This window comes from Homalodisca vitripennis, chromosome 5, assembly GCF_021130785.1.
Source record: "Homalodisca vitripennis isolate AUS2020 chromosome 5, UT_GWSS_2.1, whole genome shotgun sequence".
In the NCBI taxonomy this organism is placed as follows: Eukaryota; Metazoa; Arthropoda; class Insecta; order Hemiptera; family Cicadellidae; genus Homalodisca; species Homalodisca vitripennis.
The window spans coordinates 178,858,970-178,877,202 of NC_060211.1; the positions used below are offsets into that span (position 1 = coordinate 178,858,970).

Consider the following 18,233-nt stretch of genomic DNA (forward strand, 5'->3'; position numbering starts at 1 on the left):
TTTGTTCTTAAAAAATTTAAGTACGCTACTCCATTAAGTCGATTAGGGAGGAAAAATGGACCAATCAAATTATCACCCAGAACACCAAGCCATACATTGACTGAAAATGTATGTTGAAAATGCCTCGTCGCAGTTTCATGTGGGTTGTCGTACGCCCAAGTATGGGTATTACGAAAATTTACAATTCCATTTCTAGTAAAACAGGATTCATCAGTAACGAGTATACGCCGAAGAAAATACTGATGTCGTAAACAATTTCTTCTTAACCAGCGGCAGAACATCTTCCGTTTATTAAGATCTTGCGGTAATAAGTCTTGAACACGTGTTATATGGAATGGGTACAACTGTGCTTCATGAAGTGTCCGCCATACGCTTGACTGGCAAATATTTAACTGACGTGATAATCGTCTGGTGCTTGTGGTTGGTGATAATTCTACAGCATTTATTATTGCTTGTTCATTATTATAGTTCCTTGCGCTACGTTGACGACCAGTATCTACTCGCTTCGGTTTAAAGCTACCAGTTTCTCTAAGTCGTCTCTCCACAGCTTCAAATGTTTTGCGATCAGGTGTTCTTCGATGTGGAAAAGTATCACGATATTCCTGAACTGCAGCTAAACCATTCTTGTTAACTTTGCCGTAAATCAGTATCATGTCCGTATACTCTTCAAACGAATACATACCATTTACATTATCTGCCATTATTTACTAAGATAATTACATACACTTTTATAAAAATATTTAATAAAATATTTTAAAAATAAATATTTAATAAAATATTTTATACACTTGTATAAAATATTTCCAAATAATCACAGGATCTCACAAAATACAATCTTCACACGCCACAATACAAAAACCTCCATAAAGGTTATTCAAATATTACTTCATGAACTTGTTGATCAGCTGATATTGCCCACCTTTGCAAAGAAAATATGACGATAAAAAGTGTTGAATAAATGATCAGCTGTTACTCACAACCTAAACAATAGTTAATATTTTATGCAGATAAGAATATGCATTTTTGTGCGTCTGTTTTATTTTTAAATAAAGCTAAATTTCAATACCTGTTATTAATTTTTTTCCTAAGTAATTCACATGAATATTTTCAGAATTAAATGTTCTACAAATCTGTTTAAGAAAAAAATGACCTTTATTTAACATTTATGGAAGTAATCTTACGTTAAACACAAAAATGTGTTATTTCTTTGCACCAATTCCTGTGTTTTACGTAAGATATCTCTGAAAGTATTGCATTTACAGCTCTGGGACGAATTTTAATAAATTTGTCAGATATAAAACATAAAAAACAATCGTATTTGTATCTTTGTCACTACCTTTACCATTTTTATACGGCCTGACTTCACCAAGGGTTCTGAAATCCGGGCGAAATCTTTCGCTAGGCGTAACTCGCTAACGAAGCGTTTCCGGGCATATGGTTATATGAACTTTTTTACTTGTTTTTAGCTATAGAATAAGCTCTCGAGAGATTGCCGTTTAGTTTTGAATCACCCTGTATATATATATATATATATATATATATATATATATATATATTAGTACAACTATGATATTATTAAAGTTTATATGAGAATTTCTTCGTGTGGACAAACAACGACACATTTAAACACTTAGCACTAACATGCGCCGGTTTGGAATATCAGTATTAATTCATACGGCGACACGTTTTACTCCGAATCGTTGTGTTGCAGGACAAAATCAAACGGAAATAGTGATCGAGGATAATTTATTAATTAACATATGACACGGTTAATTAATTGGCCAAAGAAATTAACTTAAAAAAATAACATATATACCTGTATAAAACTGGTTTACTGTATTTAGCAAATCAACAAAAACCATTAATTAGTTTAAATTGTTAATTTAAAGACAAATAGATTTTGCAATGTTCATTACAGGTAGATCCATTTATTTTTTAGTAGGCTTACGTTAAATTCAGTCTTTAAAAATGAATTACACAGACATAGAATTCTGCCCCAGCGCGAAGATGGCACGGACGTGGTTGTAGGTTGTCGATGACGTGTTAGCCGGTGAGGTAGGGCTCCACCTGTTTGAGGCAGTTCAGAAACTTGTTCTGGTAAGGGACGTCGACGTTACCGCGGCAGCCGTACCCACCCAGTCGGTGGATGGCGGCGTAGTCGTAGCAGTTCACCACTCCGTCACCGTTACAGTCCTGGAAGTTGAGAATATCATTAACAAATTTATCAGGAGTTACCGGTCTTACTCTCTGGATGTCATAGAACATGGAACAACAGACAGGGCAGCAACTAGATGTGAGAGATGCACAACTCTTGGTAGCAGGTATCGGCATCTACTCGATGTGAGTCCAGGGAGCGGTCTTACTCTCTGGATGTCATAGAACATGGAACAACAGACAGGGCAGCAACTAGATGTGAGAGATGCACAACTCTTGGTAGCAGGTATCGGCATCTACTCGATGTGAGTCCAGGGAGCGGTCTTACTCTCTGGATGTCATGGAACATGGAACAACAGACAGGGCAGCAACTAGATGTGAGAGGTGCAATACTCTTGGTAGCAGATACCGGCATCTACTCGATGTGAGTCCAGGGAGCGGTCTTACTCTCTGGATGTCATGGAACATGGAACAACAGACAGGGCAGCAACTAGATGAGAGAGATGCACTACTCTTGGTAGCAGATATCGGCATCTACTCGATGTGAGTCCAGGGAGCGGTCTTACTCTCTGGATGTCATGGAACATGGAACAACAGACAGGGCAGCAACTAGATGTGAGAGATGCACAACTCTTGGTAGCAGATACCGGCATCTACTCGATGTGAGTCCAGGGAGCGGTTTTACTCTCTGGATGTCATGGAAGATGGAACAACAGACAGGGCAGCAACTAGATGTGAGAGATGCACAACTCTTGGTAGCAGGTATCGGCATCTACTCGATGTGAGTCCAGGGAGCGGTCTTACTCTCTGGATGTCATGGAACATGGAACAACAGACAGGGCAGCAACTAGATGTGAGAGGTGCAATACTCTTGGTAGCAGATACCGGCATCTACTCGATGTGAGTCCAGGGAGCGGTCTTACTCTCTGGATGTCATGGAACATGGAACAACAGACAGGGCAGCAACTAGATGTGAGAGATGCACAACTCTTGGTAGCAGGTATCGGCATCTACTCGATGTGAGTCCAGGGAGCGGTTTTACTCTCTGGATGTCATGGAACATGGAACAACAGACAGGGCAGCAACTAGATGTGAGAGGTGCACTACTCTTGGTAGCAGGTATCGGCATCTACTCGATGTGAGTCGTTGGATTGTTAATACTTACAAAACTTGCCAGGAAACGGTTATGCATCTGACAACGAAGTCTATATACTGCACAAATTACAATTATTATTAAATCATTCTCATTTTAAAATATAAATAGAACTAAGGACATATCAAGTTGATTACTGATAACGATCATCAAGTTAAAAAAATCTAATTACAATATTGACGCATTTCGTCCTCTATAAGAAGGCATACCTCCCATCCTATTAAAATACATAAACAGACACATCTGACACCTATTTTCCCAGCCAGTTTCAGTTTAACTTTTGATGGATGAAAATATGAAGTCTAAACATCTCAAGATTGTCCTTGTTTCACCAATGTTTTGACGTGATGTGTGACAAAAGATTTAGAAAATAATAACTGCATCAGCCGGTCCTAAATATTCAAAATTAAATAGTAAGCTCAAGTATTTAACAGTAGATAGGAATATTTAGGTTGTTATTTGTCTTGTAAAAATACAAATAAGAATAAAACCATCTCCTTCCATAACATTGTAATACGTTCCGATATAATGTTCATACTGCAAGATTTTCCGTCTATTAGCAATATATACTGTTGAAATTGTAGAAATATCAATGAATATGTTGGCAACACTTACCTGAGCAAATTTATTCATGTATCCGGTGACAGCCTTTCCAGCACACACAGGGTCGTTGACACATCTTGCGTATGCTGTAACATGTAACAAGTTGAGTAATACACGTGTCCGTCATTGTGGCTGTTGAGCTTACTCGCAAGTTGTGTACATTAGTAAAGCCGTGTCTTGGGATAAGTCTACTAATCAGTGGATATGTATACAGGCAGAACATGTAACAAGTTGAGTAATACACGTGTCCGGCAGTGTAGTTGTTGAGCTTACTCGCAAGTTGTGTACATTAGTAAAGCCGTATCTACGGATAAGTCTACAAAGCAGTGGATATGTATACAGACAGAACATGTAAAAAGTTGAGTAATACACGTGTCCGTCAGTGTGGCTGTTGAGCTTACTCGCAAGTGGTGTACATTAGTAAAGCCGTATCTAGGGATAAATCTACAAAGCAGTGGATATGTAGACAGATAGAACATGTAACAAGTTGAGTAATACACGTGTCCGTCAGTGTGGCTGTTGAGCTTACTCGCGAGTGGTGTACATTAGTAAAGCCGTATCTAGGGATAAATCTACAAAGCAGTGGATATGTAGACAGATAGAACATGTAACAAGTTGAGTAATACACGTGTCCGTCAGTGTGGCTGTTGAGCTTACTCGCGAGTGGTGTACATTAGTAAAGCCGTATCTAGGGATAAATCTACAAAGCAGTGGATATGTAGACAGATAGAACATGTAACTTGTTGAGTAATACACGTGTCCGTCAGTGTGGCTGTTGAGCTTACTCGCAAGTTGTGTACATTAGTAAAGCCGTGTCAAGGGATAAGTCTACAAAGCAGTGGATATGTATACAGACAGAACATGTAAAAAAAATGGGTAATACACGTGTCCGTCAGTGTGGCTGTTGAGCTTACTCGCGAGTGGTGTACATTAGTAAAGCCGTGTCTAGGGATAAGTCTACAAAGCAGTGGATATGTATACAGACAGAACATGTAAAAAGTTGAGTAATACACGTGTCCGTCAGTGTGGCTGTTGAGCTTACTCGCGAGTGGTGTACATTAGTAAAGCCGTGTCTAGGGATAAGTCTACAAAGCAGTGGATATGTATACAGACAGAACATGTAAAAAGTTGAGTAATACACGTGTCCGTCAGTGTGGCTGTTGAGCTTACTCGCGAGTGGTGTACATTAGTAAAGCCGTGTCTAGGGATAAGTCTACAAAGCAGTGGATATGTATACAGACAGAACATGTAAAAAGTTGAGTAATACACGTGTCCGTCAGTGTGGCTGTTGAGCTTACTCGCGAGTGGTGTACATTAGTAAAGCCGTGTCTAGGGATAAGTCTACAAAGCAGTGGATATGTATACAGACAGAACATGTAAAAAGTTGAGTAATACACGTGTCCGTCAGTGTGGCTGTTGAGCTTACTCGCGAGTGGTGTACATTAGTAAAGCCGTGTCTAGGGATAAGTCTACAAAGCAGTGGATATGTATACAGACAGAACATGTAAAAAGTTGAGTAATACACGTGTCCGTCAGTGTGGTTGTTGAGCTTACTCGCATGTTGTGTACATTTGTAAAGCCGTATCTAGGGATAAGTCTACTAATCAGTGGATATGTATACAGAGAGAACATGTAACAAGTTGAGTAATAACGTGTCCGTCAGTGTGGTTTTTGAGCTTACTCGCAAGTTGTGTACAAACAGAACATTCCACAGAATACCACATCTGATTGAACCGCACGTGGTTTATTGTAATAACATAATTTTATAAAAAGCAACTAATGTATTTTTGAGTATGCAAGTGAAAGCAATAAGTTATTTTTTAATTTATATAATTAATTGTGAATATTATAAAAGTAAGAACATTCTTCTCACACAGGAAAGCTTGGAATTATCATCCTGATTAGATTTTAAAAATCTTCATTTCTCACATAATATTTCGTATCTTTTACGATGCTCCATTATTCCCGTAAAACCATGATCACTGTGAGAAGTTATCATTACTTAGCATCATCGGGTACATTGAAGTCATCCTGCTGAGTGAGTAAGGGTTTACCGGCGTCTGACCAATAAGTCCATGTAATACGGAAATATAGCACTACTTACCATCGGGTGCATTGACATCATCCTGCGAAGTGAGTAAGGGTTTACCGGCGTCTGACCAATAAGTCCATGTAATACGGAAAGGTAGCACTACTTACCATCGGGTGCATTGACGTCATCCTGCGGAGTGAGTAAGGGTTTACCGGCGTCTGACCAATAAGTCCATGTAATACGGAAAGGTAGCACTACTACTTACCATCGGGTGCATTGACGTCATCCTGCGGAGTGAGTAAGGGTTTACCGGCGTCTGACCAATAAGTCCATGTAATACGGAAAGGTAGCACTACTTACCATCGGGTGCATTGACGTCATCCTGCGGAGTGAGTAAGGGTTTACCGGCGTCTGACCAATAAGTCCATGTAATACGGAAAGGTAGCACTACTTACCATCGGGTGCATTGACGTCATCCTGCGGAGTGAGTAAGGGTTTACCGGCGTCTGACCAATAAGTCCATGTAATACGGAAAGGTAGCACTACTTACCATCGGGTGCATTGACGTCATCCTGCGGAGTGAGTAAGGGTTTAGCGGCGTCTGACCAATAAGTCCATGTAATACGGAAAGGTAGCACTACTTACCATCGGGTGCATTGACGTCATCCTGCGGAGTGAGCAAGGGTTTACCGGCGTCTGACCAATAAGTCCATGTAATACGGAAAGGTAGCACTACTTACCATCGGGTGCATTGACGTCATCCTGCGGAGTGAGTGTGGGCTTGCCGGCGTCTGCCCAGTAAGCCCAGGTGATACGGAAGATACCGCACACATCCCCAGTACATTGGAGTGTACGGTTACAGTTGGAGATGGCCTCACATATACATCCCAGGCAGATCTCCGTCACTGGCTCTACCCTTATTGGAGGAGCTTGACCTGAAACATCCATAGGTTGACCTGCGTGATTCCTATCAGTGAAATCGTTTCAACAGGAAAATGTCGTATCACAATAATTACCACTCCTTCGCCTTTAGATAGTTGTCGGCAATAAGTGTTGGCCAGTATAAAATTTGGAATATGGCAACGGCCAATGTTTCTGTTGTTGAAACCGTTCTCAGTGACTACTATAACGTTTGTTCGCAAATCCCAATGCTGTATTTTGTTGGCTCTGGTTCTAACTTTACTGGGTAATGTTTAAACGGCAGACAGTGATCAAGTGTGACTCCCAGGATTGAGTTGAACATCTCCAAAACAGACATTTAGCTTCTATTTTGACAACTAGTTATTGGGATGAAAGTACGATACTTCAGTCAGAAGGATTAGGATTTAGTTTCCATTTCTTAAAATATTCTTGGCGAATGGAAAGATCTTGAGTTAAGATGACTTCAGTTTCACCCATCATTGTGCTGGGTCACGGGCAACATCATCTGCATAGATGAACTTTCTGGACTGTTTTAACGGAAGTTCAACGGTGTATGCATTAAAAAGCAGGGGAGCAAGAACTGACCGTTGAGGGAGGCCATTAATGAGAGTTCTGAAAGCGCTCTCCATTTGCTCAGGGAACACCTTGAACTTTCTGCCGCTCAACATAGGGTTGAAAACCCGCACAAACACAGGGAAAGAGACAAATTTAACATTTCTAAAGAAGGCCCTATATCTAGACAGTGTTAAAACCACTGTAAGGTCTAAGAAGGCGACAGATGTCTTGGATTTTCTGTCATATCTCCCTCAATAAAGTGTGTTAAACCTGATCGCAACAATCACGGCCAGGTCTGAACCAATCTTGCTCAATAGGGATGCTGGGATTGTGAAAGGGTGAAAGTCCAGCGTACATAAGCTTCTCCAGCAGCTTATAACATAAATTTTAAAGCGTTATTAGGTGGTAGCTCTAAGGTTGTTCTGGCTTCAAGATTGCGATTATCTTTAACAATTTAAATATAATGTACGTAGTCAGCCGCTTGCTAAGATTGCATTATAGACAGTGAAAAAGTTCTTACTTTTAGACCAGTGTTCTTTAAACATTCTGGAAAGATGCCGTCCAGGTCAGCTGCCTTTTTTCCTGACAAAGATGTGATACTCGCCTCCAGCTCCTTTAAAGTAAGTTAGGTTTCTGGAAAACTTCAAGAAAATCTGCTAACTCGTTTTTATATCATGAAGCATGTAGGAAACGTGTTTATCAGTCGGCTGACTTTATATTTTTGATAAAGCAAAATTATGCTTCGCAATATAACTAGGTTTTGGTTGCTATGGTACAATTTTAGCCACAGGTTTCCCGGTGGAAAGTTTTCTTAAAAGAGGCCAAGCTTTCTGGCTAATGTGGGTAAAATTGAGGTTTTCTATGGCTCTTGTCTATTTCTCTCTTCTCCCTTTATCCAGGTTGTGGAGAGGGAGGTCAGCAATATCGGGTGCTTTTCGAAACACCCTTTGAACGGACCTTTTAACTGTTGACAGGATTACCTTCGTGAGACGATCTTAATTCTTTGTAGTTGGAGGAATGAACCTGATGTTATACTCGAGACTTCAATAAAAATCTTCCGGTCCGCCTTGTTGAAATTCCATCTTGGCCGTGGGTACGATTGGACCAATGGAATTTGGATTCCAACCGAAAACTACTGGTCTGTGCTGGGAGAAAAATACCGAGACCCTTCCTATCCACAAGTATAAGTTTCAAAGATCTGTCACGTGAACAAGAGCACAAGTTTGGGGGAGTAAACTCTTTGTCACCTAACTGAGTAAAGACCAGAGATAAGTTTTATCTTCAGCCCAATTGGCTAGACATGTGCTATTTTTATCTTAGAAGGTAACCCCATTGGCTGTGATGACTGTTAAAGTGTCCAACATAGATAGTAGTTTGGGAAAACGATGGAACCACAGTATCTGGCCACAGCACGTTTGGAAGCAAAACTTTACTACAGTTATTTTGGAAATCGTAATGGCCAGTATAAAGCTATCGTCACCACAGCTTTAGTGAATTATTGGCACCTCGAACACCTGTCGAACATTCGTTGCTAGGCCCAATAGCTTCCACAAGCTTGAATCCAGGAATATCGCCTCTTGCACTTCCTTCGTAATCTGAAACATGAGTTTCTTCAAAAGCAAGGACATCGACCTCATGTTCTGAAAGTATTTTACTGAGGCATTCAGATTTGGCCTTGCTCAAGGTTTCTACACTGAAATTGCATACGTTTAAAATAGATCCGATGTCTCTGAAATTAATCTGGTCCTTAGAAGGACAGTTTAGTTCGGTTGTGGTAACTGGTTGAGCTGGGAGATCCACATCGTTGACAGTCCAGCTACCACTTGGTGAAGGATTAGCCGCTGACACAAGGTTATCGTTGCCTGGGGTAGCTCGAAAACTGAGCATAATGTTATGTTTAACGTGTCTGGCTTTTAGTTCAGTAGTCTTCGAGGAAGGTCCCTACTGCCCGCCTTGCTGTCATTTTTCTCTTTCATTATACGTCCAAGACTGATATATCATCCTTAAGGAATGGCTGAAATAGATGGGATAAAATAGTAGAGGGCATGATTCCACGGAGTAGGCCTGGAATATAAAAACATTCCATGTAGTTGTGGCTCAGTCTACATTATGGAGACAGAACATGAATATCGACACGAGTTGGACCTTAAACATCAAGATATGGAAAACCCTGACCTTAGAGAAATACAGTTACAAAACTAAACTTGCGATAGAATCCAACACTACAAAAGTACATCTCGTACTTATAAATCTTTCACATTACGATCTAAGAGAAAGATCATAAATAACCAATAAAATATAACATCAGCAAAGAAGAGAGCGTTAAAACTTCTGGTATCCTATGATGGAGAAGCCAATGTAGGCTACCTTTGTCGTATTGATCAATGATTGGTCAAGCCTCAGCTAATCACGATACAGCGCAGTCCGCTTCAACTCACCTGTATGATCAGGTGTGCATTATAGGTAGTTTTAACACCTGATGATTGAAGATGGCTCTCTACAAGTATTTTCAAGATCTTAATTGTTTTAACAATAAATCGTCGAGGCGTAAACAGCAAAATGTAGATTATATTCATAACATCGACCTCTTAATCCTAAGAACTAGGGTCATCATAAAGATTTTACATTTAAAAAAAAGTTTATTTTCTCCAACGATGTTGAAAAAAACTGTCTGTGGCATTTAAAAAGAATTGAAGAGAGGAATGGATTAAAACAAAAGGATTAAATAGCTGGTTAATTGTTGTTTGCTGTACTAAATGCTGGTCCATTGTTGTTTGCTGTACTAAATGCTGGTCCATTGTTGTTTGCTGTACTAAATGCTGGTCCATTGTTGGTTGCTGTACTAAATGCTGGTCCATTGTTGTTTGCTGTACTAAATGCTGGTCCATTGTTGTTTGCTGTACTAAATACTGGTCCATTTTTGGTCGCTGTACTAAATGCTGGTCCATTGTTGGTTGCTGTACTAAATGCTGGTCCATTGTTGGTTGCTGTGCTAAAATCTGGTCCATTGTTGGTTGCTGTACTAAATGCTGGTCCATTGTTGAATGCTGTGGTAAATGCTGGTCCATTGTTGGTTGCTGTACTAAATGGTGGTTCATTGTTGTTTGCTGTACTAAATGCTGGTCCATTGTTGTTTGCTGTAGTAAATGCTGGTTCATTGTTGGTTGCTGTGGTAAATGCTGGTCCATTGTTGGTTGCTGTACTAAATGCTGGTCCATTGTTGGTTGCTGTGGTAAATGCTGGTCCAATGTTGGTTGCTGTACTAAATGGTGGTTCATTGTTGTTTGCTGTACTAAATGCTGGTCCATTGTTGTTTGCTGTACTAAATGCTGGTTCATTTTTGGTTAGTGGTTATACAGAATTATAAAAAAATATTTAGTAAAATATATCAAGTAATTTATAGCTCCAAATTTGTTTGCGTGCGTGCGTATACTTGCACTGTCCCTTTTAATTGTCAGTTGCCACTACTGACAAAACCTTGTCTAAAGTCGAATAACCTAATGAAAGTAATAAAATTAAAGATAATCTAGTTCAAGTATATTTTAAATGGTTAATGAAATGGGATTTAAGTTGCACTAAAGAATGTTCTATTCACGTTGCTTTATTGATTATTTGCTTTGTAGAAAATTCTTGCTTTAGTAGAATTTATGTAGGTAAGAACCATGTTGTAACCGGTTTTAAAAAACCTTATTCAGACGAGAAAAACTATTTTTGTATTAAACTGTTGTGATAATTAAGGATGTGGAAAACCCAAGTGAGATTGGTTCTCCTGAAGGATACAGATGCCATCGACTATCCTATTTGTGTTTATGACGACACTAATGACCGCCATCAGCAACCGGGTTAGAGATCAGCCTAAGGTCGAGGACATCGGTGCAAGGTCAAGCCTCGGCAGAGACTTGGCGAAGTTGTCTCCTGGTACGAGGTCATCAGGAGTCTTTGACCTCGTGGACCGCTGAGGCCGCACCCATAGCCACATGCTGACTCATCAACCTCATCTTCGTCATTCTCTGGTACCGCTTATTGGGACTCTAATTTGGTTCAATAGTTGACCTCTTTATTAGTGGGACTTATGTAACATCGCCGGCATTTATTTGTCATCGGTCAATATCGTAATAGGAGTCAACATAATATTTCAGGCTGTTCAATCTCAACATGTTCCTTCTTCAGGTGTAAGGTCAGATAACAAATACTGTACATTCGTAAACACACATTACAATATCGTTCAATATAACAACCCAAGTCAAACATAACATTTCAAGCCGTTCAATCTCAAACATGTTCCTTTCTTCAGGTGTTAGATCAGACAAACAAATTCAAACTGTACATGCGTAAACACACATTACAATATCGTTAAATATAACAAACCAAGTCAAACATAACATTTCAAGCAGTTCAATCTCAACATGTTCCTTCTTCAGGTGTAAGGTCAGACAACAAATACTGTACATGCGTAAACACACATTAGAATATCGTTCAATATAACAACCCAAGTCAAACATAACATTTCAAGCAGTTCAATCTCAACATGTTCCTTCTTCAGGTGTAAGGTCAGACTCAAACAAAATACTGTACATTTCGTATAAACACACATTAGAATATCGTTAAATATAACAACCAAGTCAAACATAACATTTCAAAGCAGTTCACATCTCAACATGTTCCTTCTTCAGGTGTAAGGTCAGACAACAAATACTGTACTACATTCGTAAACACACATTAGACTTTGTTAAATATAACAACCCAAGTCAAAACTAACATTTCAGCCGTTCAATCTTCAACATGTTCCTTCTTCAGGTGTAAGGTCAAGCGACAAACTACTGTACATTGCGTAAACACACAGTACAATATGCGTTAAAATTATAACACACCCTGTCAAACATAACATTTCAAGCAGTTCAATCTCAACATGTTCCTTCTTCAGGTGTAAGGTCAAGCGACAAATACTGTACGATGCGTTAAACCACACAGTACAAAATCGTTAAAATATAACAACCCAAGTCAAACATAACATTTCAAGCCGTTCGAATCATCTCAACATGTTCCTTCTTCAGGTGTAAGGTCAAGCGACAAATACTGTACATGCGTAAACACACAGTACAATATCGTTAAATATAACAACCCAAGTCAAACATAACATTTCAAGCAGTTCAATCTCAACATGTTCCTTCTTCAGGTGTAAGGTCAAACAACAAATACTGTACATTCGTAAACACACATTAGAATATCGTTCAATATAACAACCCAAGTCAAACATAACATTTCAAGCCGTTCAATCTCAACATGTTCCTTCTTCAGGTGTAAGGTCAGACAACAAATACTGTACATGCGTAAACACACATTAGAATATCGTTCAATATAAACAACCCAAGTCAAACATAACATTTCAAGCAGTTCAATCTCAACATGTTCCTTCTTCAGGTGTAAGGTCAGACAACAAATACTGTACATTCGTAACACACATTAGAATATCGTTAAATATAACAACCCAAGTCAAACATAACATTTCAAGCAGTTCAATCTCAACATGTTCCTTCTTCAGGTGTAAGGTCAGACAACAAATACTGTACATTCGTAAACACACATTAGAATATCGTTAAATATAACAACCCAAGTCAAACATAACATTTCAAGCAGTTCAATCTCAACATGTTCCTTCTTCAGGTGTAAGGTCAGACAAACAAATACTGTACATGCGTAAACACACATTAGAATATCGTTAAATATAACAACCCAAGTCAAACATAACATTTCAAGCCGTTCAATCTCAACATGTTCCTTCTTCAGGTGTAAGGTCAAGCGACAAATACTGTACATGCGTAAACACACAGTACAATATCGTTAAAAATAACAACCCTAATCAAACATAACATTTCAAGCAGTTCAATCTCAACATGTTCCTTCTTCAGGTGTAAGGTCAGACAACAAATACTGTACATGCGTAAACACACATTAGAATATCGTTCAATATAACAACCCAAGTCAAACATAACATTTCAAGCAGTTCAATCTCAACATGTTCCTTCTTCAGGTGTAAGGTCAAGCGACAAATACTGTACATGCGTAAACACACAGTACAATATCGTTAAAAATAACAACCCTAATCAAACATAACATTTCAAGCAGTTCAATCTCAACATGTTCCTTCTTCAGGTTGTAAGGTCAAACAACAAATACTGTACATTCGTAAACACACATTAGAATATCGTTCAATATAACAACCCAAGTCAAACATAACATTTCAAGCCGTTCAATCTCAACATGTTCCTTCTTCAGGTGTAAGATCAGACAACAAATACTGTACATGCGTAACCACACGTTTAGAATATCGTTCAATATAACAACCCAAGTCAAAACATAACATTTCAAGCAGTTCAATCTCAACATGTTCTTTCTTCAGGTGTAAGGTCAGACGACAGATACTGTACATGCGTAAACACACATTAGAATATCGTTCAATATAACAACCCAAGTCAAACATAACATTTCAAGCCGTTCAATCTCAACATGTTCCTTCTTCAGGTGTAAGATCAGACAACAAATACTGTACATGCGTAACCACACGTTAGAATATCGTTCAATATAACAACCCAAGTCAAACATAACATTTCAAGCAGTTCAATCTCAACATGTTCTTTCTTCAGGTGTAAGGTCAGACGACAGATACTGTACATGCGTAAACACACATTAGAATATCGTTCAATATAACAACCCAAGTCAAACATAACATTTCAAGCCGTTCAATCTCAACATGTTCCTTCTTCAGGTGTAAGATCAGACAACAAATACTGTACATGCGTAACCACACGTTAGAATATCGTTCAATATAAACAACCCAAGTCAAACATAAACATTTCAAGCAGTTCAATCTCAACATGTTCTTTCTTCAGCTGTAAGGTCAGACGACAGATACTGTACATGCGTAAACACACATTAGAATATCGTTCAATATAACAACCCAAGTCAAACATAACATTTCAAGCCGTTCAATCTCAACATGTTCCTTCTTCAGGTGTAAGATCAGACAACAAATACTGTACATGCGTAACCACACGTTAGAATATCGTTCAATATAACAAACCCAAGTCAAACATAAACATTTCAAGCAGTTCAATCTCAACATGTTCTTTCTTCAGCTGTAAGGTCAGACGACAGATACTGTACATGCGTAAACACACATTAGAATATCGTTCAATATAACAACCCTAGTCAAACATAACATTTCAAGCAGTTCAATCTCAACATGTTCTTTCTTCAGCTGTAAGGTCAGACGACAGATACTGTACATGCGTAAACACACATTAGAATATCGTTCAATTTTTATTATTATTATTCAATTTTACCCAAGTAACATTTCAAGCAGTTCAATTTCAACATTCCTTCTTCATATGTAAGATTAAGCAAACACATTAAATATTAACCAATCACGTAGGCCTAGTTGGTCCAAACAAACATTTGAACAATTATGTTTGCAAATTTCTGAAGTTTAATACTTCACTCTCTTAGGATAAATAATAAAATTATGCAAATATAAAAACAATAAAACAAAATTGATATTGCCTATAAATAGAGCCATTACATACTGTTACTAAGGCAATAAAGAATACAGTTTTTAGATAGGAACCGGTAGTCTAAAAATTGCACTGAAGAAATTTTCGATGTCAATTCAATTCTACTGAAACAGAATAACCTTTTACTAAATCTTAACTATTCATTGTTTAAATTCGATAATTAGATTAGTTCTGTAGCATTAATATCCATATGTAACTTTTTTCAGATCTCCAGATAGTTTGCGGTATCATATGGCCTACCTGAGCCACAAACATAGCAGGTAAGCAGGCGGCGACAGCATTAATATAGAAGGCACTGACTTCCTGATTACGTGGGCTTTGTCTTCACTTCCGCTCTCTCCTCTGCTCGCTGTGGCGTTGGACAAATTATTGTACGAAACAGTAAATATTGATATTGCAGCTTGTTTAAATTATCTATGCGTGTTTCATTATCTTGAAATTCGTAGTTGTGGGAAACTACACGTCGGTTTTAATTGGTTAATAATGTTGCTTTGAAATTAGTAAAACTATCCTCTAATTTCCAAAAATGAAGGCCATAGCGGAATATCTCACATTAGCTGCAGATTCAAATAATTATACAAAGAGGAACCATAATAAATGTAACAACCTTGTCATCGAAATATGTTAACACAGGTTATTGCCAACAACGGTAACGTCACAGACCGTATGTTAATATTGTTCTCTTTGTTGATTTTTCTTGAATAGTTTTTTTCATAATGATATGCACAAAATACATGCGCTTTTTATGATCGTGACCTAATTTTATTAAGTAAATAGATAACTAAAGTACATTACTGAGAGTTTACTACAAATTAGTGTATTGTATTTATGACGTAGTTCAGAAAACAGTAACGATATTTTAGAATAGAATAGAACATATTTATTTCCTCAAAATACAATAAACATTTATTTTTTTACATAGAACAAATTCAAAACTAAAACTCAAATGTCTTGTTGCCAGGTTTTTTAGGCTACATAAGTCCTACTTAAAAGTAAACTTAAATTCAATTAAATGCCAGTTTAATTTATAGTTTTAAAACAAAATAAAAACATAATATTAATATATATGAGAGAATAATAGGGTCTCCAAGGCTAAGCCTGTTTGGAGGTTCCATCAATGTATTTTTACAAAATGGATTACAAGAATCCAGCTTCAAAATTGCAAAAACATAAAATTCAACTTCCCACTCATAAACAATCAAAACAAAACCCTCACCCCCCCCCCCCCCCACCCCCCCCCCCCCCCACCCCCCCCCCCCCCCACCCCCCCCCCCCCCCACCCCCCCCCCCCCCCACCCCCCCCCCCCCCCACAAGTCAAGAGATCAGGACAGTCTATTGCGCCGTTCACAATCTTGTGCAATAACATCACATCAGCAATCTTCCTTCTTGTTGACTGAAGTTAGAGTCCAAGGGAAAGTCGAAGGGCATCAACAGACGTCTCCAGGTACTGATATCCAAGACGCAACCCAATGAGCCTTAGAAGTCTGATCTGCAGCCGTTCGAGAAAGGCAATATGTCCAAGTTGGTAAAGGACACCAGACAACAGAAGAGTATTCTAGGACCGGTCTGACTATGGACTTAAAAAGAGTGGCCAGTGTAAATGGAGAACGAAAATCCCTTGATGTTTGACACAAGAATCCAAGTAACGAGTTAGCTTTGTTACACACATGAACGACATGGTCCAAAGGTCTAAGCGTGGGGTTTATCATTACTCCAAGGTCTTTTAATGCGTTGACCCTACTCAGGTCGTTACCATTGAGCTGATAGTTGAAGGTGATAGGAGCATTTGATCTAGTGTATGTGAGTGTTAAGATCCATTGCATTATTCTCACACCACAATCCAACAGATATCAAAGTGTTCTGCAAGCGTTCATAGTCCTACAAACACGATACTTCAAGAAATATTTTGACATTGTCAGCGAACATTAGATATTTGGTTAAAATTGCTTTGCCGATGTCATTAATAATTAAATTGAATAAAAAAGGAGCTAGATGCGACCCTTGCGGAACACCAGAGGTAACTGAGAAAGTGTTGGAGAGGGAACTGGCGAATTTCACAATCATAGTACGCCCTAGAAGATAACTAGAAATCCATTTCAATACAGACCCAGACATAACATAGGCCCTAAGTTTTGCGACAAGAAGATCATGGTCGATCCTGTCCAATGCTTTAGAAAAGTCTAGGTAGATGCAATCGGCTTTATTGTGTTTTGAAAAAGCAGATGTAAAGTAGTTTTGGAGTAAGATTAGATTTGTTGCAGTGGACATTCCACTGCGGAACCCGTGCTGTTCGTTGACAATGTTTCAGGTCAAACGCAAGCTTATCTAGTACAAAGCTCTCAAATAATTTGGAAAACACAGGTTGAATGGCTATAGGCCTGTAGTTTGTAACTTCAGTTCTAGCACTGGATTTGTAGACGGGTATTATAAAACTAAGTTTTAAGTTATCTAGTGCCGTTCTTCAGCAGTAAGTTGAAGTATACTGCGAGGATAGGTGCTAAAACAGAACTGCAGTACTTTACTACTGCTGGAGGTATGAGATCAGGACCCATACCCTTGTTGGGATCCAGGGTATTGAGCTTCGCTTCAACCTCTTCAGTAGATATGGTGAGGCTATATAGGTTGCAGTTTGTGTCTAGATCGAAAGTACTAGAGGGAAATGACAAGTTAGTATGTTTTATTTTACTTTATTTTATTTGATTTCCAACGGATCAACCGTTACAAAAGAGAGCATAATAATTTATAATTATAGTAATAAGTTAGCAACAATGACTAACACAAAACTAAAAAACTAAATCCAGGCAATAAGGCACTTATGGGTATGGCCCCCTAAAGGCACCATCAAAAACCAAACACGAGCACAAGTGTGCGTGCGCGTCCGCGTTTGTGCGCGTGTGTGTTTTGAAATTCATAGTTGAGTGGTCAAGCACTGAGAAGCATATAGAGCTCTCTTGAAGGAAGCCAAGGAAGCGCAAAAAGTCCATGTGTTCTGGTAGCAAGCATCCAAGTCTCTGCATCCTAATCACAGGACTGTTGGCTGCATAGGAAGTTGTCACCGAAGTTCTTGCAAAAAGGACTCTAGATCTTGTGCCAGTGGGAATTTGGAAATTTATTTTCTGTAGCAGGTCTGGGCAATCGATGATTCCGTTAACCAGCTTGTACAAGAAGAGAACGTCTTGGATGGAGCGTCTTATTCCAAGTGAAGGTAAGTTAAGATAAGACGAAATCTTTTGTACTGGGACA

General features: G+C 38.7%; 2 protein-coding genes across 2 annotated transcripts; both read right to left on the minus strand.

Annotated features, from left to right (window-relative positions):
• Positions 1-1,731: 1,731 nt before the first annotated feature.
• Positions 1,732-6,905, minus strand: LOC124363246 (invertebrate-type lysozyme 3-like). Its single transcript, XM_046818424.1, has 3 exons — positions 6,683-6,905; positions 3,923-3,996; positions 1,732-2,193 (listed from the first exon to the last, which is right to left on the minus strand). Exons 1-3 carry the CDS (start codon positions 6,888-6,890, stop codon positions 2,044-2,046), a joined length of 432 nt encoding a protein of 143 aa, XP_046674380.1. The 5' UTR covers positions 6,891-6,905; the 3' UTR covers positions 1,732-2,043.
• Positions 6,906-10,151: 3,246 nt separating this feature from the next.
• On the minus strand, positions 10,152-11,397 carry LOC124363755 (ATP-dependent RNA helicase glh-2-like). Its single transcript, XM_046819016.1, has 2 exons — positions 11,274-11,397; positions 10,152-10,747 (listed from the first exon to the last, which is right to left on the minus strand). Exons 1-2 carry the CDS (start codon positions 11,395-11,397, stop codon positions 10,152-10,154), a joined length of 720 nt encoding a protein of 239 aa, XP_046674972.1.
• Positions 11,398-18,233: the final 6,836 nt, after the last annotated feature.

Coding starts and splice junctions, on each gene's coding strand:
- LOC124363246 (XM_046818424.1), bottom strand. CDS start 6,890: ATGGATGTTTCAGGTCAAGCTCCTCCAATAAGGGTAGAGCCAGTGACG. Junction 3,997..6,682: donor TGACGTCAATGCACCCGATG/GTAAGTAGTGCT, acceptor TACATGTTACAG/CATACGCAAGATGTGTCAAC. Junction 2,194..3,922: donor ACATGAATAAATTTGCTCAG/GTAAGTGTTGCC, acceptor CTCAACTTCCAG/GACTGTAACGGTGACGGAGT.
- LOC124363755 (XM_046819016.1), bottom strand. CDS start 11,397: ATGTGGCTATGGGTGCGGCCTCAGCGGTCCACGAGGTCAAAGACTCCT. Junction 10,748..11,273: donor ACCGATGTCCTCGACCTTAG/GCTGATCTCTAA, acceptor AAAATGAACCAG/CATTTAGTACAGCAAACAAC.